The sequence below is a fragment of the Malus sylvestris genome, chromosome 2 (genome assembly GCF_916048215.2).
Source record: "Malus sylvestris chromosome 2, drMalSylv7.2, whole genome shotgun sequence".
Taxonomy (NCBI): domain Eukaryota; kingdom Viridiplantae; phylum Streptophyta; class Magnoliopsida; order Rosales; family Rosaceae; genus Malus; species Malus sylvestris.
Genome location: NC_062261.1, coordinates 7,208,267 through 7,232,737, shown reverse-complemented (window position 1 = coordinate 7,232,737; position 24,471 = coordinate 7,208,267). Strand labels below are relative to the sequence as shown.

The window sequence follows — 24,471 nt, the reverse complement described above, 5'->3', positions numbered from 1 at the left end:
CAAGTCCAGTTCTGAAATCAGAGAAACTAGTCTTCGTGCATCTCCCCCAAAAATGACATTTGGAGGATTACAAACTATAAACTATGCTTGCTAAAAACATCAAATTGAAGACAAACCGGTAGAAAGATCTTTCAACGTTCCGCGAAAAGTGTACATAAAATTAAGCCACAGAACACTGGGCTTACCTTCATGCCACCCATTGTTGAGCCAATGAAAACCACACATTTTGCTTTATCTAACGTCTCCATGACTTCTATTGCTGGAAACTGGGTGCAATCAAAAGCTTCTATCTCACTAATGACTAATGCCACGAACTCCCTCAAGCAAATTATTGTAGAAAACATCAGAATCATGACCGAGTAGGGTCACCACACTCGTTCCTGTCACAACCACTCGCCTCTGTCTTGTTAAAGGTTTCTTATGTTTTGTTAATTCTTCAGTAGATCAATAATATCTTGACGTACATTGAGCGTCGAACTTCTTAAAATTTGTAACACGTAGTCTTTATTTTCACCCTTAAAGAAACATGCAATGTCTAGGAAAACATGTTGCAAGTCCTGATCCCAGGCATCATAAGTTTTTCGAAGTATATTTTCAATAATAGTATAAGGTTCTCCATTGTAAGAATCGTAACCATCCAATATAGCTTGCCAACGATCTATACATTTATTACGCAAATGAGAACCTATAACATTAAGAGCCAACGGAAGGCCTTGAGCATAGGCTATTGCACGTCGTGCGAGGCTCAAATAAGCATCTGGAGGTCTATTGCTTTCGAAGGCATTCAAACTAAAAAGCTCAAGTGCTTTGTTGTCTTCTAACTTTTTGACTTCATATATCCACTGACCTCCATAAAAATCTAGCAAACTTCTATCTTATGTGGTTATGATCACTCTGCTACCCTCACCGAAACAATCGACATCAACCAAGTTTTTTATCTGCTCCAATTGATCCACATCATCAAGAATTAAGAGAATCTTCTTTTGCCTCAACCAATTCTTAATAAGGTTGATTCTCCGATGAACATTGACAATTTCCCACTCTGTGCTACGTAGAATTGTAGATAGAAAAGTCTTTTGTAGTTGGATTAGGCCTTCACGTGATGTCGATGATTCTCTAACATCTCCCAGGAAACAACTACCTTGAAACTTATGAGCAATTGCATTATAAACAGCTTTTGCGATTGTTGTCTTGCCTATTCCAGATGTCCCCCATATCCCAACCACACGACGACCATTTCCATCGACACCTAAAAGATCTTTCACCTTTTGTACGCAAGATTGTATTCCAACTTGGTATTTGGGCTCATCCAAATACGTACCATCAAGTACTATGAGTAAGATATCCTTAACAATGTTGCTGATTAACGTAGCTTCATAGCTAGCAGTTAAAAACAAATCACACAATTAATCACTGAACTTTTTTTTTTGGCTATATTTCAGAAAAATGTAGAAAAGAATGTAAAAACAAATAGACAGGAAAATTACACGATATTAATAAAAAAGTGTACTTGAATATATTTCTATGTTTCTATCCAAAATGCAGTAGTAATTAACTATACTGATGACATTATTCCAGGAAACTAATTATATAAATACACGGTAAGGGGAAGAAAGGTACGTACTCTCCTTCCTTGACAGTATGTCCTGACAAATTTGCTGCTTCTCTAAGAGCACTCCTCCATGCGAGGATCTTCTCCTTATTGTCCTCGAATTTGCACTCAAGTTTTTTGAACTCGTCACCGAAACTACTCGTTTGATTTCGTACATGGGACGGATCCACCTTGTAAAAAACTGGCAAAACTATTTGTTGCTTTGATTGTCTACATTGAAGAATCTTGACGAGCTCGTCCAAGCACCACCTTGAAGCTGCATAGGTTTTAGAGAATATGACGAGAGAAATTCTTGACTCTTCAATTGCTTGGAGGAGCGCTGGTGATATTTCTTCTCCTCTTACAAGTTGGCGATCAATGAAGGTGTGGATTCCGTTGTTATCCAACGCCTTGTATAAATGATCCGTAAAATTGGTGCGTGTATCCTCTCCTCTAAAGCTTAAAAAGACATCATATCTCCACGAAGGAGTACCATCGATACAAAAGGAAGAAGAAGAAGAAGAGGAGGAGGGGACAAGTTGATTATTCATTGGAGAAATCCAGGTAAGCTAACGAACCTTTCAAAGGATTGATGTGGATTCTGGACTGGTATTCGCGTCAAGACTTCGCTCTTGCTATGCATACTTATCTGGCTATGTAGGAAGCAGCAGTTTCGTACCACCTTCAATGTGAATGTGGGACTCTCTCTTGTCATGTTAGTCCTCATGCTTTTCTCCCTACCTACGAAGCAGTTTCCTAGATACTAGCTACCTTTCAATGTGAATGTGGTCAGGTTGAAAGATAGGCAACTTCTTTGGAACTTCATTACAAAAGCGGATATTAATTTAAGCGTAATGTTAAGGTAAATTACATAAAAATTAATGATTGTGTTATTACTTGAGTATTGATTAACAATTTAACGTGCTTATTTTTTTATTAATAACATATTAATTAGTTTACAAACTTTATTTTTCAAGTATTACCCTAACTTAAAAAGTGGAAATTTATTTGGAAGCTACTGTTTCCTATTTTTAATGGAACGATCCACCGTAATGGTATTCCAAGATAAACACGGACGATTGAAAAATATAAAATTATTTGTTGACACGTGGTCTTTAATTGAACAAAGATGTGTCTTATTAATTTGTTTTGTTATGCTTTTGGAACTTTTTGTTTCTTTGACCGACTAACCATGGCCTTTGTCTGTATTTTATTGTTCATTGATATTTGTCATCACCCATGGCCTTTCTTCACCAATAACTTTATAATTCCAAACCATTTACCTCTTTTCAAAGGCCACATCTTTGTGTTGTATTCTTTTTATTGGTTGGATTTAATTAATTAATAGATAGGCTGAATAAATGAGCCACATATTATTTACCTTTGTTTTAATGTGACGAGTTTGAGCATGAAAGACCGGATTCGCAACCATGTGATAAGCGAAGACATTGAGCTCGTTTAGATGTACTTTTAAAATAACTGAAAGTATTTTTTATGAAAATATTTTTAGAAATAATCTTTAGTAAAAGTGATAGTAAATTCTAAAAAAACACATAAAATGCTTCATAGAGTGATTCTTGTAGAAAGCACTTTTAGTGCTTTTAAAACTCCAAAAATGTTTTCTTTAAAAACAATTTCATTTATTTTAAAAGTACATCAAAACGAATTTATTGTCTAAATTTATGGAAAGTGGGGTACGTATAGGAATAATGAGTTCACGAAAAAGCTAACAGAATCCTTGTAATTATGGTATGGTGCATGGGCCATCATGCTTTTGTCCCTACCAACGAAGCAGCGTCTTACTTTACTACCTTTCAATTTAATTGTGATAAAGTGAAAGGATTAAAGTTTGTTTTTTCTGTTACCGACGCGTTCTTTTTCTGTAAGCCAGATATTCATAGATCTGGTGATCTTGATGGGTCAATTCATCGTCCCATCACACTACTATTAGTTGGGAACAACTCAATTACAATTATTCATCTTTTTCTTTTGGATTACATAATAAAATGATTCTGTTGAACAAATTATTTTTTTTCTTTCATGCAAAGCGTATTGATGAAATGCAATTTCTTTTACATAAAAGCATATGAATTAGTGCCATAAATCTGCAGGAAATCAAATTAACCACTGGCATGCCATCAAATGTACATGTTTGGATTTTTTTTATACAATAATATTTTTACACTATAAATCGACATCAAAATATTTATAAAACACATGATAAAAATGCATAAAACACACGAAATATATATGAAACACATCGAATTCAAGTGTGCTAGTGTGGTTATTATTTATGACAAATTTTAGTATGTTGATGTATAACATCGAATCTAAGTTGACAAGGAATGATTTGCTTATACCAAAAATAATTAACCATTCCTCATTTCACCATCTATATTACTTAAATTTGGTGAACGTCTGTCGTTGGATTAGTCAAACGATCAGTTGGGCTCAATATTCAAGCCAGAAAGTGGCCGACAGCCCACGTGGGCGGGGTCACCTCCTGCTGAAGCTGGCCGCGTATGGGAGCGTGTGCGCATCAGTTTCTGTGTTTGTGTTTCTAACGCATGGTTCTCCACTCGCAGAAGTGGGCCACACCACTAACCTAAACTCAAAATTTGGTTCATATTTGACCCAATTTGAATTTTAACCTAAAATCAAATTTTGGGCCGAAGGGGGTAGAAGCCAAATTTTGAGATTTTGGAGTGTGTCTAGAGATTAGGGTTGGGCAACGGTTATGGCGGGCGGGTAATCGCGATTATTTACTCATAATCGTTTATGTTCATACCCGCATAACCGTTTACCCGTTGGGTAATTACATAAATGGTTATACCCATAACCATAACCGTTTATAAACGGTTATACATACCCATAACCATGTACTCATTTACCCATAATCATTTACCCATTTAACCATAACCATAACCATTTACCCGTTTACTCATTTTTTTGCCTGTTTATTCTTTTTTTACCCATTTACCTTTTTTTCGCCCGTCTACATTATTTTTTTTTAACAATTTGAAAATTACAAAAGAAAATTTTGTCATAAAACCCAAGCAAGCACAAATGAAAACAGAGAGAGAGAGAGAGCAAAAAGGATAACAAAATAGAACAAATGATTAGGTTGTAACTTGGCGGGTAGAGTTGTTGGTTCTATTTAAGGGCTCATACAAGAAGGTGATGTATGAGATGTGTATCTGTGAAGTGTGAGTGAAGAGAGAGAGAGAGAGAGAGAGAATAAGCGAAGAATAATAAACAGAAAAGTTCGTTATTCTAATCCTTTTCTGTGTATCTGTGAAGTGTGAGTGACAGAGAGAGAGAGTGACGAAGTCGAGAGGCGGAGAGAGTGACAGAGTTGTAACTTATTCTCTGAGGGTTTTTAATTTTTTTATTTATAATTTTACATATATTAAATTACATGGGTAAATGGATACCCGTTATAATTATGAATATTACCCATAACCGATGGATACCGGTTATAACCGCGGATAATACCCATAACCGTCCATTTAAATTTCATGGATAAATGGTTATACCCATAACCGTTTATTTGTCTAAACGGTTACCTATAACCATAACCGTCAACTTTAAATGGGCGGGTAACCACGGTTACCCATACCTATGGGTATTTTGCCCATCCCTACTAGAGATAAGAGGTTTAGATTAAGTTACATAATAGTCCAACTATAATAATAGATCAGTATAGAATTCATCGTCTATAAAAGTCGAACTTAAAATTCTACATATAAAAGTTCGACAATATGACCTAAGTTGGGGAAAAAACAATCCAGACTTTCAATTTGGGGAAAAAGAATACAGAGTTCTAAATTTTTACTTTTTTTGGTGAACACAGACTTTCATTTTGGTAACTTTGGTTACTCGTGACTTAGGAGAACCCCTTATTCCGTACAAAAGTTTTGTTTGTGGATGGAGGCCAGTGAACTAGAAACTAGTACAATCATGAAATTTTAATGGTATAATATGGTACCTGTAAAATATAGAAAGAGTTCAGCATCCTAGGGCTACTATAACACATACCAAATGTGTAAGTTACCCATGTGAGATTTATTCTCAAAAATCTCTTTATGTGGCGAATTTCCAAATGTAACATGGGGTAATACAAATCGGGTGACGGGAAGCACGTATGATCGTTGAGCTTCACGCATGCGACAATCTATTTTGATATCATGAGGGAAGTTGAGATTCAATCATAAAATCAATTAATATAAGAAGTAACTCAATTACTTATAAACACATGCAATATCACTTTTTTTATACGATATAAGATTCACTCTCAACATCGATAAACCATTCAAAATTTAACATATAAATTTTCATTCATGTCCTTTCATCTTAGAAAATGATTAAGGATAAAATTTCACATATCTCCTGGATTGATGAAACGGTAATCATCTGAACACCTAGAGGCTAGATGAAACCTAACTTTTGGTAAACAAAGTTTCCCAGTCAACTAAGTGACTCATGACTCATTTGTCAAAAGAACCACTTCCAGGACATTTCTTGTTATATGCAGTATTGTATGGACAATGGACTCTCTTGTTATATCAGTCCTCAAGCTTTTCTTCATGATTTCTATAAAGCATTTTTCGGCATATTAGTTTTTTAAAATGAGAATAATTTTTGTGGCAACTTAATATCAACTGTAATTTATTCTTTTTTTTTTTTACTGACGCACTCCTTTTTTCACCTCATATCACCAGCATGATGCTACCATGTATGTATGTCAAACCAATCTTGCACATAGAAAAGTTACTTGAAATACTGCAACAAAAACACTTTAGATTGTTAAGTAGTTTTCTTCACACCTTTTTTCACCTCATATCACCGGCATGATGCTACTTACTTACTACCAGTCATCATGCTTTTTTCCCTACCAACGAAGCAGCGTCTTACTTTACTACCTTTCAATGCGACCGTGATAAAGTGAAATGATTAAAGTTGACACGAAACTTCTCATCTCTTTCGTTGCAAGATCATTTCATCAAACAATTTGTTTTTTTGTTACCGACTTAGCTACAATTATTTATTGTCTCATCACACTATTATTAGTTGGAAACCACTCAGCTACAATTATTTACCTTTTTCTTTCGGTTATATAATAAAATGATTATATTGGACAAATTATTCTTCCCTTTTTCATGCAATGCGTGCTGATGAATGCAATTTCTTTTACATAAAACACATTAATTAGCACCATAAATATGCAGGAAATCAAATTAACCACTGACATGGCATTAAACGTACATGTTTGGATTTTTATTTTTACACTATAAATCGACACCAAAAAACTCATAAAAGATTATGAAAGAAAATAAAACACATTATAAATATGCATAAAACACGAAACACATGAAATATATATATGAAACACATCCAATCTAAGTGTGGTAGTGTTGTTAGTGTTTATAATAAATTTATGTATACTAGTATATGGATATATAACATCCAATCCAATCTAAGTTGACGAAGAATGATTTGCTTCAATTATACCAAAAAGAATTAATTAGTCCTCATTTTACCAATTAATTGACAAGTAATTAATTAGTCCTCATTTCACCATCTCAACTCTCAAGAACTTAAATGTGGTGAATGTCTGGTGTTGGATTAGTCAAAAGAGCCATTGGGCTCAATATTCAACCCAGCAGTGGCCGTACAGCCCACGTGGGTGGGGTCACCTCCTGCAGAAGCTGGCCATGTATGGGAGCGTGCACGTTAGTTTCCGTGTTTGTGTTTCAACGCATGGTTCTCCACTTGCAGAAGTGGGCCACGATAATAATAGATCAGTATAGGAGAGAGGGTTCTCGACGCATCTTTTTTGCGAAGATTTCGGGATCTTCAAATCATATTCATTAATCGTTAATTTTTTTATTTAAAATTAAATATAATCCGTACTTAATAAAAACTAATTACACAATGCACAATAAACAAATGTAATTAGAGGATCTCCGGGATTCTCAAAAAGAGGATCCGGCAAGGATCCTCTCGCTCAGTATAGAACTCGTTATTTTCAAAAGAGTAATGCTAGGGAGACTAAATTTATAGACTAAAATTACGAACTAAATAATGTGTCATCAATAAAGAATAAACACATTTCTCAACATTTAAGTAATAATTTAATCATTAATTTTATGTCATTTAATGTACAAAATGTAATCTATAAATTTAATTTTCTTAGCATTACTTTTTACAAAAGTCGAACTTATAACCATGCAGTTATAAGTTCGACAATATGACTTAAGTTGGGGGAAAAAACAATCCAGACCTTTTTTTTTTTGGTAACAAAACAATCCGGACGTTCAAGTTGGGGAAAAATATTACAAAGTTCCAAATATTTTTTTGGTGAACACAAACTTTCAATTTGGTTATTCATGTTTGTGGATGGAAGCCAATAAACTAGAAACTGGGACAATCTTGAAATTTTAATGGTATAATATAGTGATATTCATTTTCACTCGAAAGTAAGAGATTTTAGGTTTAAATCTCGTCGATGATAAATTCGATATCAAATTAGGTTGTCCATTAAGTGAGATTCCATCATAAAAACAATTGATAATATAAGAAGTAACTTAATTACTTATAAATACATGTAAGATTACATTTGTGCCCAATTTAAAATTCACTCTCAACATCAGGAAGTCATTCAGAATTGAACATATGAATTTTCATCCACATCTTTTCATCTTAGAAAATGATGGAGGATAAAATGTCTACATATCTTCTAAATTGATGAAACGGTAATCATCTGAACACCTAGATGAAGCCTAACATTACGTAAACAAGGTTTCCCATCCAACTAAGTCATGACCCAAAATCAAAAGAACAACTTCCAGGGCATTTCTTGGTATATGCAGTATAGTATGAACAATGGACTCTCTCTTGTTATATCAGCCCTCGCTTTTCTTCCTACCCGAAAGCAGTTTCCTACCTACTACCTTCAAATGTGAATGTACTCAAGCTAAAAGAGAAGAAATTTCATGACACTTCTTTTCCAAAGTGATTTCTACCAAACATATTCCTATATACCACCTTTTAATATGAGAGTAACTTTCGTGGCAATTTGATTTCATCAATAATGATTTATCTTTCTTTATTGACGCGCTTCTTTTCACCTCATGTCACCAGCACAATGCAATGCAACGTGAAGCTACTATGTTTGTATGTCAAACCAATCTTGCACATAGAAAAGTTAATTGACTTGAATACTGCATTAAAAGCACTTTAGATTGTTAAGTGTTTTATTCACGGAGGCAGATTCTCTGCTCTCCCACTTCCCATACACTTTCATCCTCCCCTGTTTGTGCAGTCACGGTTAAACCGCGTCAACATTTTATATTACTATTGTTTTTTGTCTTATTATCTCTATAAAAAAATCAATATAAAATGTTGACATAGCTTAACCGTGACCGCACAAACAGGAGGAAGATGAAAGTGTATGGGAAGTGGGAGAGCAGAGGATCTGCCTCCTTTATTCACACCTTTTTTTTTTCTTCTTTTGTACTCCCTTTCTTATTTGAGGACGAACCTAGGCGCAATAGAAATATTGCTCCTTTGTGACCAAAGGGTCACGAGTTCTAGTCGTGGAAACTGTCTCTTCGCAAAGTAAGAGTAAGGTTGCGTACGATAGACATTTCTCCCTTTACCTCACAAAGCGAGGAGCAATGTTGGCTTGAAACTCCCTTTTTATTTCTACTAAGAGGTTGGCTCCAATAGAGTTCATACTTGCTTCTTTCGATTTTGTGATTTGTTTGGTGTTACACCCTTGTCACACCACATGGGAGGAGACTTATGCAAGCACCTCTAAACGAAAAGGCTTCTGACTCTTCTTTAATTTGCGGGCCTATTTGTAATTTTGGGCTTTGTTGTTAGGTTCGGCCCGGTTTCTAATATTCGAGCTCTGCCCTTGTTTTCGAGCTCCACGTCTTGATATTTATCACCCCGTTTCCCATTGGTAAGACATGTACCATGAGAGGAATCACCGAAAATGCAGTGAGGGACATCTTCGAACACATCAAGAATGTAAGTCATAGTTCATACCATGACCTTTTATAGTGCCTTTGGAATCCTCTTTGTATTGCTATAACCATTTTGTACTCATGCCTTTGTTGCTTTCTTTTTTATCTCGTAGACGCCAGAAAGGGATTTAGTTTTGAAACTTTCTTCTCTGGAGATTTACAATGAAAAACTATTGTTGATATTCTGAAACGCAAATCTGGCTCACTTCGGGTTTTGGATGACTCTCAAGTATTTACAAGAAACTTTCATGATCGAGATCAAATGGATTCCTTTTCATGTTAACATTTCATTTCCCTTTTCAAATGTAGAAAGGTACCATAATCGACAAGTCATACGAAGAAATTGTGGAGAATGGCGAACATTTGAAGGTAATGTGTTAACTTAAGTTCATTGCAAATTAGCATGTAAAATGTGTGTTTAATTCAAACCTCAAAATCAATTCACTACAAATTAGCATGCAAATATCAATTCACTACAAACCCACATGAACATACAATTTGCCAGTTGGTGGTGACAAGAGATGCCATATTTTTAAATCACATGTACTCAAAATTAAGACATGTTTTGTGAGCTATCAAATTTGACCTCACTTCCTGCCATTTCACCAAAAAGGAATTTGGTCTCACTTCATTCGACCAGGAATTAATTAAAAAGAGCTACGCAATGAAATACCATTGTTGGTAACGAAAAAGTGAGGGAGGAAAAGAAGAACAAGAACTGTGGAAATTGAAGATTTGTATTTGTAACAATTAAACAAGATCATTGACTGTAGATATTACACCATCTACAGTTGCACAAGACAAATCACAAATTTACAACCACCCACAATAAAAATGGAATTTGAAATTGGGTACAAAAAATACGATTGAAATCTACCTTAAATGACGAAGGCAGATGAAGAGGGAGTCGAAAGAGGACCCGATTTCATCCTGAGCTCGGTTGGGCTATTTTATTGTGAGCCGTTCAGTTAAAATCTAACAACTTAAAATTCATCAGCACAATTGGTCCGCACCTTAGGAATGGTGGTTGCGCAATAGGAGGCGTGCCCCGCAGCTTTTAATGCCTGCACCTTTGCAGGAAGCAAATGTAACTTGACGAATATCTGGCTCTATCTCAAGGTCCCATGTCATCGAAAGACCAAATGGTCGAAGAGATATACACAAAACAGAGATCAAGAGGTTCTTCAGACCAAGAACAAAAACCATTACAAAGAAGTGTCGAGCCGGCTAGACAGTGCATTGCTTCATTCGCTTGGCGGCATATATGGGTGATGTCAGCTCTAGTGATCTGGTCTAGCAATGCCTTTGCATCCTCAACAATAGGGTCAACTGGCGAGAGGTTGAGGGATTGGCCTTACAAAGCTAAGACAATCTGGAGAGAATCGCTCTCCTGAATAAGATTTTGATAACCCATGTTGATCGCAGAATGAGGCATTCTCTAATCACTGGAGAAAGATAAACAACAAATTCACCGTCCTGCTAAGTTCATAAACATATAAACATGATGGAGCTCCTGCATTAGCCCCACACTTTAAAATTTGCAACACACAATGGTCACCAAATCTCTGAACACTAAAACAACACAAAATATATTGGGTAAAGTACAAAAAACTATCTCAAGTATGGGTCAAATGACACTTTCATACCTTATCTTTTTAAAATGACAATGTCATACCTTATCTTACGAATTTGTGACAATGTCAGACCTCCGTTAGTTTTTCTGTTAATTTATCTGTTAAGTGCTGACGTGGCTACAAACTGGGGCCACTCATTAATCCAACTGGATTAAAATATAATTAAATATTAAAAAGTGAAAAAAAATTTTATTTTTTAATATAAAATCCTTCCTACCCGTCCCCCCCCCGCCCGTCCACTCTTTCTCTTCTCTTTCTCTCTCTCTCTATCTCGCTTTTTTCTCTTCTCTCTCCTTGCAAAATCTTTCCCACCCGTCCCCCCCCCCACTCTCTCCTCTCTCTCTCTCGCCTTTCTCTCTTTTCTCTTCTTGCAACCTGCGAGATGCAGAGTCCAATTGCCGGTTGCTGGTTGCCGGTCACCACCACCACCATAACCGCTTCCCATTTCTTCCCGAAGTTCTTCACCAGAGCCTTCTTCCCCGATTGTGAGCCTTCCGTTCTCGTCAGCGACAACGGCACATCCTCCTCGGGGCTCCAATCCTCTGCTTCGCACGCCGACCATGTTCTTTCCAGCTCCATCGAGGTCGACCCCGTCACCGAAGCCGAGCTCTTGGAGAACAGATTCCGCTCCACCTCCGGATTCGACCAGCTCGAGTCGCTCGCCGTCAGCGGCATGAACTTAGCACTTCAATATGTACTAGATCCTTGAAGATGGTATAGATGAACCTGCTGCTGACAGTGGAATTGTGTCTAAATGGGCTGTGAATCGCAAGTATTTGGGTATGGAAGGATTAGGGGATGGATGGGTCGGGTTGGGAGGTGGTGGTGAGGGAAGGATGAGTGCGAGTGAAAAGGACAGAGGAGAGAGACCGAGTCGTCAAGGATGGAGGAGGAAGAAGAGGTCTGGGTGATGGGGAAGGGTTCAGATTTAGGTTTAGTTTTTTAGTTTTTTGAATTTTAAATTTTAAATTTTTTTCAAAGTTTTAAATGGCAAATTGCAGGTTGCCCAGAGAGAGAGAGTGGTGGAAGAAGGTTGGGGGTGGCGGCGGGTGGCGAAGGGTTTGGTGATTTTCGAAGAGAAGAAGAAAAAGGGTTGGTGCGGGTGGAGGAAAAGGAAGGTTAGGGGGGACGGGTGGGAAGGGTTTCTGGGTTTTGAGATTTTAGGGATGCAGGTTGCAGGGAGAGAGAAGAGAAAGAGGCGAGATAGAGGGAGAGAAAGAGAGAGAGAGGAGAAAGAGTGGATGGGTGGGGGTGGGGGTGGGGGTGGGGGTGGGGGTGGGACGGGTAGGAAGGATTTTATATTAAAATTTTTTTTTTTTAACTTTTGAATATTTAATTATATTTTAATCCAGTTGGATTAGTGAGTGGCTTCCGTTTGTAGTCACGTCAGCACTTAACAGATAAATTAATAGAAAAACTGACGGAGGTCTAACATTGTCACAAATTCGTAAGATGAGGTATGACATTGTCATTTTAAAAAGATGAGGTATGAAAATGTCGTTCGACCCATAATTGAGGTAATTTTTTGTACTTTACCCAAATATATTTCATAAAACTTCTTTAGTTTTGTTGAAAGAGAGACAAAAACTCAAACCTCAACAAACCTAATCTAGAAACAAACAAACCAAAATTTTAAAATTTCAACCATGCCTCAATAAACTTGTTAGTTAACCAAGCCAAAACTAGAACTTTCTCTATCTTCCCTATATTTTCCAACAACAAAAAAAAATCTTGTATATTTACGCTCACATTTTGTTTAATCTACTGTATATTAACCAAGAAAAAACAAATTCTCCAGCTCGTCGAGAGCTCTCTCTCCAACTCGCCGAGCTTTCTCCCTCAAACTTGTCGAGCTCTATCCCATGGCTTTTCCGTCGATTTTGATATAAGCTAGAGGTTAGAAGCTACGATTTCAGAGATATTCTACTTTGAATACAATTTCGACTCGTTTCCCACTATTCCAGTCCTTATTCGATCTGCAGAGGACTCTGTTAGGGTTTTGGTCTGTTCAGACCCGAGGTAATTTTGAATCGTTTCTTATGATTGGATTGAATTGTTTCGATTCGATTCGCTTTTCTTTTTTCTTTCATTTTTCTGAATTTGTTTTTTATTTGGTTTTCGAAGAACTGATTGGATTGATTTCATGAATAATTTGTATTTCTATGATTTCAGAGATTTGAGGCTGCGATTTCGAATATTGGAGCTTCGAGTTCAGAGGTTTGAGACTGCGATTTTGAATATTGGAGGCTACGATTTCATAATTTTGAGGCTGCAATTTCTGGTTGTTAATACGTAAGTCACAAATCTAAATTCTATATCTCTAAGTTTCCTTTTAAGTTTCGCATCATATAGAACCCTAGAAACTCACAAATTGCCTCGTTTCAGTTCGTTTTATTTTTTTATTTTTTCTCCCGGCCGATGAAAACCTCATTCTGCAGTTGCCCTAACGAATTTAATTTGGTTAGATCTACTGGGATGGAGTTTGGGTTAAAGTTGCAGCCTACGGTGTCTTGATGTACTATTGTTGTCTGTATGTTTATGATTTCTACTATGCATCTGGATTAATGTAATTTTTTGACAAAAAATTCCCGGGGTCGGACCAATGTGGACCTTCTGGTCAAGTCGCTAGGTGTCTTTCTTTTCCTGGAGAGAATGAAATAGTTCCTACTCATAGTAGAGATACTCCGGTTACTCCATGCTCTCGAACCAGAGGTGCAAATCGAAGAAAGGCAATGGTAAGGAGATCAGTTGCTTCTACAGACCCATCCATGCTTGTGAATGAAATTCGAAAGCGTGAGCAAAGACAGAAACAGCTTGGTGATGAGGCAAATTGAGCTCTTGAAGTAGTGCATGAGGAGGTAGCTTTGCATCAGCTGGGAAATAAAGAAACTGCTGAAACTATAGCAAAGTTTCTTTCTGAATAAAGGAAATACAAGCCGTTAGATCCATTTCAGAAGAATCTGTGACTGGAGATGGGGCCAACTTGAAAGATGAGATCAGTCGATGGCAAACTCAGGACGAAGATATTAAATCTTTAGAAAGCCAACTTGAAAGATGAGATCAGTCGATGGCAAACGCAGGAAGAAGATATTAAATCTTTAGAAAGGAAGCTTGAGAATGTTCAGAAATCAATAGACCAGCTGGTTATTTCATTTTCAAATAGTGAGGAAAATTCAGAATGCAAGGCCCCGTCAAAAAAGAAAAAGATCCTTCCCTTCAACTTGAGCAACAGTCCAAACATGCAGCACCTAATTCATTCCCCTTGCTCACCTCTGAACCCTTCTCGTAGAGTGATGGATTATGAGACCGAGAACAAGGTGCCGTAGAGCAACAATGCAACTCCTAGTGATGACACAGTGGTTGGGAGATGTAAACTTACTTCACCAAAGAGTGATGAAAATGGTACCCGTAAGTCATCAAAAGGGGGAAACCTGCTGTGCAGCATTCAAGCACAGTTAATGTGAAGAAAATGCAGAGGATGTTCAAGAATGCCGCTGAGGAGAATATACGGAGCATTAAATCTTATGTGACTGAGTTAAAAGAACGGGTGACAAAGCTTTCTTACCTAAAGCACCTTCTGTTGTGCCAGGTAAGATACATTTCCTTAGAGCTTCAATTTTCAAGAGTACTGGTGATGCATTGTTTGATATATATACACACACATTATATATGGCTTCAGGTTATTGCATTGGAGAAAGATCAAGAAGCTGGAATCGATGAGACTGATAATATTGAAGAATCTCTTCCTGGGACATGGGAGTTGACTTTTGAGGAGGATAGGAAGGAAATTATCATGCTGTGGCATCAGTGCCATGCCTCGATCATACACCGCACCCAATTTTATCTGTTATTAAAGGGAGAACCCTCCGACCAGATATACATGGAAGTCAAACTCAGAAGATTGCAATGGTTGGAGCAACACTTATCGGATCTTGGTAATGCAAGCCCGGCACTATTAGGCGATGAACCTGCAGGCTCCGTTTCAGCCAGGTTAATTCTTTCGAGTATTTATAGTACCCTACCTAATCACACCGATTATATATTTGAAATATAATCTGCTGAAATAGTGATGTTCTATGAATTTGCAGCATCAAGGCTCTCAAGCAAGAGAGGGAGTACTTAGCTAGAGGGTGAGTTCCAAGCTGACAGCGGACGAGAGAGAAATGCTGTAAGCGAAATGGGAGATTCCGCCCGGAGGAAAACAGAAGAGGCTGCAGCTGGTGAACAAGTTGTGGACAGACCTCCACAACATGCAAAACGTGCAGGAAAGCGCTGAAGTTGTAGCGAAGCTGGTCGGCTTCTGTGAACAAGTTGTGGGCAGACCCCCACAACATTAGCAATGAGATGTTTGAACTGAATTTCACGCACCCATCGGATAAGAAGACGTGGATGGGGTGGAACTTGATATCAAATGTTTTGAATCTGTAAACAAGTAGTGTTGTTGCTCCTGTTCACTGTTGTTGCAAATGAAGGTTTTGTTGTATAAATTTTGTCACGGTCAGGAATTGCCAAGTATGTATTGCTTTGATGCAATGAATGTAAAGGGTTATTTTAGTACTTCTGTTCTGTACGTCACTCGGGCTCGTGGATTTGAACGCATGATCTCGGGTGTAAAAATAAACGCTTTTTCAACCGTTTTACATTATTTGAGGAACCAAATGAGAAATAATCTTCAACCCTAAACTGTTTTATATATTGAAATATGATAAATATATAAATTGCAATGATTTTTTACGTTTAAATAGTTTTGTAATTTCCAAATCTATCATTTAGACAAAAAAAATACTCGAGTACATCTATGAGAATGTGAACTTGGATTGAAGTTCCAACTCTTCGCTCACTTTCCACTAAACAAATTCTTTGGGGTTACATTTATATGATTTTTTTTTATTTCAAGAAGATGGTAAAACAACATAAAGTTCTGAATTATGATCGAATTTTAAGTTTATTTTTCTCAACCAACCAAGCATAAACCTTAGAAAGAAAAATTATGACAAAAAAATAAGGAATTTCTCAAAAAAAAAAAAGGAAAACTAATGAAAATGGTTTGAAAACTTTGAGTTTTAACGATAAAGACAAAATAAAGGGTAAAGTGAATAGTATCAGGATTGACTTTTAGTGTAAAATGTGGTTCCGTTTTTCGTTAAAGTGAGTTTTTTTGTTAAAATTCCCAAAAAAAAAGAAGAAAGGGGTATATAAGTAATTTGCCATGCTTTCAATTGCTATCGCAGAAAGACGACAACAGCAGCACCCTTCTCCCTTTGTTTTCTCTACTTTTATTTTGTATCGGAGAATAACGACGACACAAAATTCACGGAAACAGAATTTTACGAATAATCAAAGCAAAAAAAATTAAATAAATAAATAGGAGAATAATGGGAAGAGAGGTTCCACAGCAACAGCAGCAGTAGCAGGTGGCGCTCGCCGTGAAGCAGCTGCTTGCTGTGAATCCGTACAACCCCGACATCCTTCCCGATCTCGAAAACTACGTCAACGAGCAGGTATGTATCTCTCTCTCCGTCTCTGTCTCTGTCTCTTCATTGACGGGAACCGATACTTGGGTTTGATTAATTTTGATTGAACGACTGGGTTTATTTGGTTGTTTTTCAGGTTTCTTCGCAAACCTACAGTCTCGATGCCAATCTCTGCCTTCTTCGCCTCTATCAGGTAATTTGAGAATTGGGTTTTTAATTTTAATTGATTTTTGTTTTATAATTACTGCGAAAGTGAATTCTTTTTAATTGGTTTATGTTTTGCAATCCATAATTTCCTGCAAAGATGAATGCTTTTTAGGGGGCGTATTCAATTGGGATTTTGAGGGATTTTAATTCTTTTAATGAATCTAGGGTATTCAATCAGGAATTTGAGTGATTCTCTGAAATTCAACGTGTATTCAATCAGGATTTTAAGATAGGTTATTAAAATCCTCAGAAATCCAGTTGTATTTAATTAGGATTTTAAAGAAGTTTATAATATTTCAGGTGTATTCAATTAGAATTTGATTTTAAAGAATTTCAAAAAAGTTGAGGAATTAGAGGGAATTGGAGAGATTTTGTAGTGTATTTTAAGCATCCACAAATCTCTTCTCTCCCCAAGAGATTTTGAGGGAATTGAATCAAAATTTTACATGGAATCTCTACAAATCAATTAGACTCCATAAAAATCCATCAAAATCTCTCAAATTCTCAATTGAATATACTTGGTTTTGTTTTAAGATTCATAATTTACTGAAAAACGGAATTTTTAGTTGGTTTTTTGTTTTAGATTATATAGTTTACTGCAAATTCTTTAGTTGGTTTTTGTTTTTAGATTGTATGATTTACTGCAAAGCCGAATTCTTTGTAATTGGTTTTCGATTCTATAATTTTGCTTGCCAAGCTTTATTCTGTTTAATTGGCATTTGTTTTCGATTCTGTAATTTACTGCAAAACTGAACTTTGTTGTTTTTTTTTCCGCTTGGGGTGCAGTTTGAGCCGGACCGTATGAGCACCCAAATTGTTGCCCGCATCTTGGTTAAGGTCTGTATTGAGTCTTGCTGCTGTGAAACCCTTCTTTTGGTTGTAATTAAGTGTGTTTAATGTTTATGAGTGCTGTATTGATGTGCAGGCACTGATGGCAATGCCCTCTCCTGATTTCAGCCTTTGCCTCTTCTTAATTCCTGAAAGAGTGGTATAGCTCTCTCATTCATTTCTCCGTACAATGTCATTATTTTCGTTCACGAGTGATGGAGGTTCACATAGATTGTGCACATTGTGTCCGAGTCAAAATTGTAGAATGGTTTTCAATTTCCTTGTTTATTAGTTTCTGGTTCTCGGTGTTTATCATCTTGGTCAATTCCGTTATTAGAATTTGAGATATTTAGGGATATTGAATGTTATTCCGCTTTTATGGCCATCGAACATTATTCAGCTAGTTCCCTCTTTTGTTTACTCTAATTCTTTATCAGCAAATGGAGGAGCAGTTCAAGACACTAATTGTTCTATCTCACTACTTGGAGGTATGTTTCTGTCTGTAGTGTTCGCATTCGGGTCCTCATTACTCATGCATAACTTATAAACCTATTCATTTCTTTTGCATACTGGACGATTCAGTCAATTCTGGGATGAAGCATCCAAGAATCGTCGCATGGTTGAAGCTGTTCCAGGTATTTTATAGATATGCCTTTTTTTTTATTTTTTTTTATTTTTTTTTACGTGAGATATATGGTTTCGATTTACAGAATTGTTATGGATTTTGTCCTGCTACTGGTTTTGTGACTATCATCCTTCTTTCGTATTAATCCGCAACTTAGCATTCACTTTCTTCTTCTCCACCTCTTAGTGTAGAAGTAAATTGGTGCAATGGTCCATACATTGTAACTTGGTCCCCGAATTTAAAATTTATTACATTTGGCCCTTGAACTTGATAAAATGTGAAACATTTGTCCTCAAGTCTAACTCCGGTAATTTTTCATCTATTTTGCTTACATAACATGCAATGGGACCCACAATGGTCTTTTGCTTACTTTGCCACATAAGCAAAAGGACGAAAAAAATTAACGGTGTTTGACTTGAGGACCAGTGCTCCACATTTTATCAGGTCCAGGGAACAAAAGTTATAGATTTCTTGTTAACCATTGCGTGAGCGCTTAATATTTCTACTTAGGGGCCACCTCGACAGTCTTGTCGAGCGATCCAGTTTTCTTGGGTGCTTACTTCAATGAGGATTCCAAATATACTTTCATTGGACATTATATACTAGGGAATTGGATCCCCTCCGAGGCAAACCCTCAGGATCTATTAACACGGGCCGTTGGATCGAAATCCAACGGCTACAAACAGGAGGTTCTTCTAAAAGTTATAATAATTGTAGCCGTTGGATTGAAATTCAACGGCCCGTGTTAGAGGATCCCGAGGGTTTGCCTCGGAGGGGATCCAATTCCATATACTAGAAGTGTGACATCATTTCAAAAAAGCTGATTAGATTCCAACACAAATTTACATTGAGACAACCAATATATGACATGCCTTTCAATGATTTTTACCCTTCTTTTTCATAACAATATTTACAGAAGTTTCATCATATAACCAATCACAGTGGAAATAAAAGAATAAATGAATCTAGCATAGTTATTGGTCGCATTACACTATCCCAAGGGCGTGATGCTTTGGTCGGATCATTGTTTCTTTGTGACACTGCTCTGCATGCCACAAAGCCTCCCAATCCTCCAGTAATTGCATAAGAACAAGATTACTGTACGTGCAACTCTGAGTAAAACTAAGAAATAACATTTGCAAAGAATGGGAGCATTACCAAGAGGTATCATCACTGAATCTGAACCACCACAGAGCATAAAGTCCTGCGTAAGATTTCAAACAAAATTGTATATCAGTTATTATAATATACTTAAAGTACAGAAGCTGCTTGTAGGAATACTTACTGCTTTGGCTTTAATGATATGATTTGCCGAATTCAAAGTACAGAAGCTGCTTGTCCCAAAATCAGATTTTGTGGAGCATTATGAGATTATCTGGCTTGGAATTTAATTTCTGTGAAAATAATCTTTTGCGTTTACAAGATGTTTTACTACAGGAGAGAGTTATTGATACACTGTCTTAAATTAGCAGATAAACAACATAAACAAGTCCAGTTCTGAAATCAGAGAAACTAGTTTTCGTGCATCTCCACCAAAAATGACAAACTCTAAACCATGCTTGCTAAAAACATCAAATTGAAGACAAACCGGTAGAAAGATCTTTCAACATTCCGCGAAAAGTGTACATAAAATCAAGCCACAGAACACTGGGCTTACCTTCATGCCACCCATTGTTGAGCCAATGAAAACCACACATTTTGCTTTATCTAACGTCTCCATGACTTCTATTGCTGGAAACCGGGTGCAATCAAAAGCTTCTATCTCACTAATGACTAATGCCACGAACTCCCTCAAGCAAATTATTGTAGAAAACATCAGAATCATGACCGAGTAGGGTCACCACACTCGTTCCTGTCACAACCACTCGCCTCTGTCTTGTTAAAGGTTTCTTCTGTTTTGTTAGTTCTTCAGTAGATTTCACAGCTACAGCCATGGTTTCCCCTATATTTCCACCGACAACAATGATATATACTGCGTGCATGTCAGATAATGTATGCGATCGCGATATCAATGTGACAAAGTCAAGGGTGAGAAACGCTCAATGCAACCTTCAACGATTACCGAATTTTATTTATTTATTTATTTTTGAAAATCAGCAGTGTTTCATTGAAAGACCAAATGGTCGAGAGATATACACAAAAGAGAGATCAGGAGGTTCTTCAGACCAAGAACAAGAACCATTACAAAGAAGTGTCGAGCGGGCTAGACGATGCGCTGCTTCATTCGTTTTGCGGCATATGTGGGCGATGAGGTTGAGGGATTGATTGCCAAAATGAGGCCTTCTCTAACCCCTGGAGAAAGATAAACAACAAATTCACAATCCTGCTAAGTTCATAAACATATAAACATGATGGAGCTCCAGCATTAGCCCCACACTTTAAAATTTGCAATACACACAATGGTCACCAAATCTCTGTACACTAAAACACAAAATATATTCCATAGAACTTCATTAGTTTTGAATCATTTCAAGGAGAGACAAAAACTCAAACCTCAACAAACCTAACAGAAAAACAAGCAAACCAAAATTTTAAAATTCCAACCATGGCCTCAATAGACTTGTTAGTTAACCAGGCCAAAACTATAAAGTGACACCATCTATAACAACTTTAAACTAATTTTAGATCCGTAAAAATTAATTTATGCATTTCTGAACGATCAATTTCACAATTCATGCACTTCTGCAAGATTACTTTCAAATTTTATTTGCACTTTTGTAAGATCAATTTCAAAATTTCTACAAGATCAATTTTAAAATTCCAACACTTTGAAAGGATCAGTTTCGAAATTTTCTGTAATAGTAGAGATAATGATGTAGGAGGAGGAATAGAGAGAAGTACGAAGAGAGAAGAGAAAGAAAAATACACAGAAGACGGTGGAGAGAGAGAAAGAGAGACATGGGTAGGAAGGAGAAGAAAGAGAGATAGAAATGGACCAAGAAGAAAAAAAAAGGACATAAAACTAAAACGTATAAATAAGAATATAGAGAATTAGAGTAAACTTGTTAACGGAAAAGCAATTAAAAAATAATCATGACATCGCATATCACGTGAATAAGTTTAATCTCTCTTAAATAAATAAAAAACTTAGTCTCTCTTAAAATATATAGTCTTATCTAAATTACATGTTAACAAAATAATGTAATCTTTTATCACAAAATAAAATCATAACAGTAACATAACTTTGAATAAAAGAAATTTTTATGTTTTCTTTTTTTTTTTTCCTTCATCCACCCACATTAACCTAACATATCTCTAAATTTTCAAACTTGTTTCCATTTCTCTCTTTCACATTTCTCTATAACTTCTCTACCTTCCCTATATTTTCCAAAAAAAAAAAACTTGTATATTTACGCTCACATTTTGTTTCATCTACTGTATATATATTAACCAAGAAAAAACAAATTCTCCAGCTCTCGAACTCGTCGAGGCCTCCAACTTGTCAAGCTCTCTCCCCTGGCTTTTCCGTCGATTTTGATATGAGCTAGAGGTTAGACGCTACGATTTCAGAGATATTCTACTTTCAATACAATTTCGACTCGTTTCCCACTAGTCCAGTCCGAATTCAATCTGCAGAGGACTCTGTTAGGGTTTTGGTCTGTTGAGATCCGAGGTAATTTTGAATCGTTTCTTATTATTGGATTGAATTATTCCGATTCGCTTTTTTTTTTTTCATTTTTCTGAATTTGTTTTTCATTTCGTTTTCGAAAAACTGATTGGATTGATTTCATGAATAATTTGTATTTCTATGATTTCAGAGATTTGAGGCTGCGATTTCGAATATTGGGGCTTCGAGTTCAGAGGTTTGAGACTGCGATTTTGAATATTGGAGGCTACGATTTCATAATTTTGAGGCTGCGATTTCCGGTTGTTAATACGTAAGTCACAAATCTAAATTCTCTATCTCTAAGTTTCGTTTAAATTTCGCATCATATAGAACCCTAGAAACTCACAAATTGCCTCGTTTCAGTTCGTTTTAGTTTTTTATTTTTTTCTCCTGGTCGATGAAAACCTCATTCTGCAGTTGCCCTAACGAATTCAATTTGGTTAGATTTACTGGGATGGAGTTTGGGTTAAAGTTGCAGCCTACGGTGTCTTGAAACATTTTTAAAATCAAGAACTGGTGGAGATAGAGAGGGAATTTAAGAGAGAGATGCTTTTATAGGTCCTTCAATGTATAATCCTATTCATTTTTGTTCTCATTTATCAACAGATTGCTGAGGAGGCAGTGATTCTTTTGATTCAACGTTAATTTGATTAGCTTTATGATATTTCCGTATTTTATTCATGATATTTTTAGATTTTAGGTAACAGAAAAGCAAGTGTAAGTGATAGAATGGAAGATATTAGTCTTTAATTTGAAGTTGTGATTACTATATTTTAGTTACAGTTGCTAGTTGTTACTAATTGAGTTTTATTTGTTACTAATTTTTTTTATTGTGTATGAAAACTTTTTATTTTTTTTTAAAGGAGAGAGAGACAGAGAGAGACAGAGAGAGAATGTGGGAGTGGGGAGAGAGATTTAATTTTTATTTTGTTTAATTTGTTTAATTAGAGATTTGTTAGAATCACATGTTGGTGAGGCTTTAAAAAAAACAAAATTTTGATTGTTTGAGTAGAGGTTAAACTGGTATTTTCATAAGGACTTGGTTTACAATGAGTGTTATACTAAGAACATTTCCAAAGGAAATGTCAAAAAGACCACATCAGCAATAAGAGTAATAAAAGACATCACTAGTGTTTTCCAACAGAAATGCCAATTCCTATGTGGCATGACATGGAAATGCAGCATAGGAAGTTGCTCTCAAATTTGACAGCAGCTTCAAATCTATTTTTAGTAATTAATAAATACTTTTTATAATTTTAATAGTTATCTTTTGTTTTAAAATATATTTACAACTATAAAAAGTAAATAATGTAATAAATAATAGTTTAAATTTAACATATTGGTTGGAGAACAAAATTTATAAAAAGATCAATGTGCCATATAAGCCTTCAAATTTAAATTTTGTGTTTAAAATTTGACATCTCCTTTGGAGGTGGTCTAATATGTAGTTTAGATATATAAAAAGAAAACAAAAAGGCAAACACAAGAGAATAGAACAAACGAGTTTTCGGCTTGCAAATTGAAATGGTTATCAAACAACCTCTTAGTTTTAGAGATTAGTAAAGTGCAAACAAATACGTACGTACCCAAATTCCTAATAAATCAGAAATTGCGGATCATCTGAAGCGGACGGTTGATCTTGCTCCTAATCCTCCTCCATATTCATAGGAACATTGGGATCAATCTGCCTGCGTTTTGGATGATCATCTGCTGGCTCCGAAGATGAGGAAAGCCATTGCTGTTGCTGATCATATTCATCATCGACGATATCTGAGGATCCACGTGGATGGGGCCTCTTCCCAAGACTACTCTTTGGTCGCAGAGACAAGTGAAGCAGTTCGTCTTGGTCGCGCAATAGGCAGTGCACGCCGCAGCTTTTAATGGGACAACACTCTTTGAAACGGGAGTGAAATACAACTATACAAATATCTCCCTGCTGCTCCTGCTCCTCTAAACCCACTATCGTAACAATCACATGAGTTGCCTCTAAGTCCCGACAATAATAACTTAAAGAACCATCAAACGTTTTTTTTCCGTTGAAGAAAATACACATAGCACCAGAAAGACTATCAGAATCACAACTCGATGGTTCAACAACAATAGATAGAGCCAATCCAAATAACGTCTTCCCCGCTTGTAATTTTAGAGGAATTTCAAAACGAAATTCACTGCCTCCAACAAATTCGTCTTCCCTGTCATCTTCATCCCATTCAGATTCAACCGATTCGTCTTCCCTGTCATCTTCATCCCATTCAGATTCTGGTAGAGGTAGGAGGGATGTGGGATGGTTAGAGGTATAGGTGAACCACTTTGGAACTTCATTGCCTGGGTAAATAGTGCTATGACCGTAAACGCTCCCACAGTAAATAGTGCTCTGAGGGTAAAAAGTCCTCACTCCAGAGCACGGATATATTTCCTGCAATAGTAGATATATATAGTTAACAAATTACAAACATTTGTGATTTGATCTCT

At 36.3% G+C, this 24,471-nt stretch overlaps 3 protein-coding genes, 1 long non-coding RNA gene and 3 pseudogenes across 45 annotated transcripts in view; 4 read left to right on the top strand and 3 right to left on the bottom strand.

Moving 5' to 3' along the window:
* The window catches only part of LOC126607462 (disease resistance protein RPV1-like), a 147,080-nt gene that overhangs the window by 12,570 nt on the left and 110,039 nt on the right, over nt 1-24,471 (bottom strand). Inside the window, exons 7-8 of one of the 32 annotated variants that reach the window (XR_007617671.1) lie at nt 23,586-24,415; nt 20,443-20,684 (exon numbers count right to left, since the gene is read on the bottom strand). The exons of 30 other annotated variants lie outside the window; for them this stretch is intronic. The gene's annotated coding sequence lies outside the window, so the exon portion shown is untranslated. Of the gene's footprint in view, nt 1-20,442; nt 20,685-23,585; nt 24,416-24,471 lie in introns of those variants that run through there. One more of the 32 variants, XR_007617672.1, reaches the window with a different exon arrangement.
* LOC126607777 (uncharacterized) overlaps nt 1-24,471 on the bottom strand; it is a 68,235-nt gene that overhangs the window by 795 nt on the left and 42,969 nt on the right. Inside the window, exon 2 of one of the 2 annotated variants that reach the window (XM_050275507.1) lies at nt 20,050-20,273. In XM_050275507.1, coding sequence (XP_050131464.1) covers nt 20,050-20,217 — 168 coding nt within the window. In that variant the 5' untranslated portion in view covers nt 20,218-20,273. Of the gene's footprint in view, nt 1-185; nt 433-20,049; nt 20,274-24,471 lie in introns of those variants that run through there. The other variant, XM_050275501.1, reaches the window with a different exon arrangement.
* The window catches only part of LOC126607617 (uncharacterized), a 90,433-nt pseudogene continuing 75,377 nt past the window's right edge, over nt 9,416-24,471 (top strand).
* Nucleotides 10,344-11,498, bottom strand: LOC126607814 (uncharacterized). Its single transcript, XR_007617713.1, has 2 exons — nt 11,300-11,498; nt 10,344-11,069 (listed from the first exon to the last, which is right to left on the bottom strand). It is a non-coding gene; the product is annotated as an uncharacterized LOC126607814 (long non-coding RNA).
* The window catches only part of LOC126607681 (uncharacterized), an 88,150-nt gene continuing 77,108 nt past the window's right edge, over nt 13,430-24,471 (top strand). For 3 of the 10 annotated variants that reach the window (XM_050275412.1, XM_050275443.1, XM_050275419.1), the window contains exon 1: nt 21,628-22,005. The gene's annotated coding sequence lies outside the window, so the exon portion shown is untranslated. Of the gene's footprint in view, nt 13,551-21,627; nt 22,006-22,150; nt 22,271-24,471 lie in introns of those variants that run through there. The other 7 variants (XM_050275395.1, XM_050275371.1, XM_050275382.1 and 4 more) reach the window with 6 other exon arrangements.
* LOC126607751 (kinesin-like protein NACK2) lies at nt 14,510-15,815 on the top strand (annotated as a pseudogene).
* On the top strand, nt 16,567-18,555 carry LOC126607789 (eukaryotic translation initiation factor 3 subunit K-like; annotated as a pseudogene).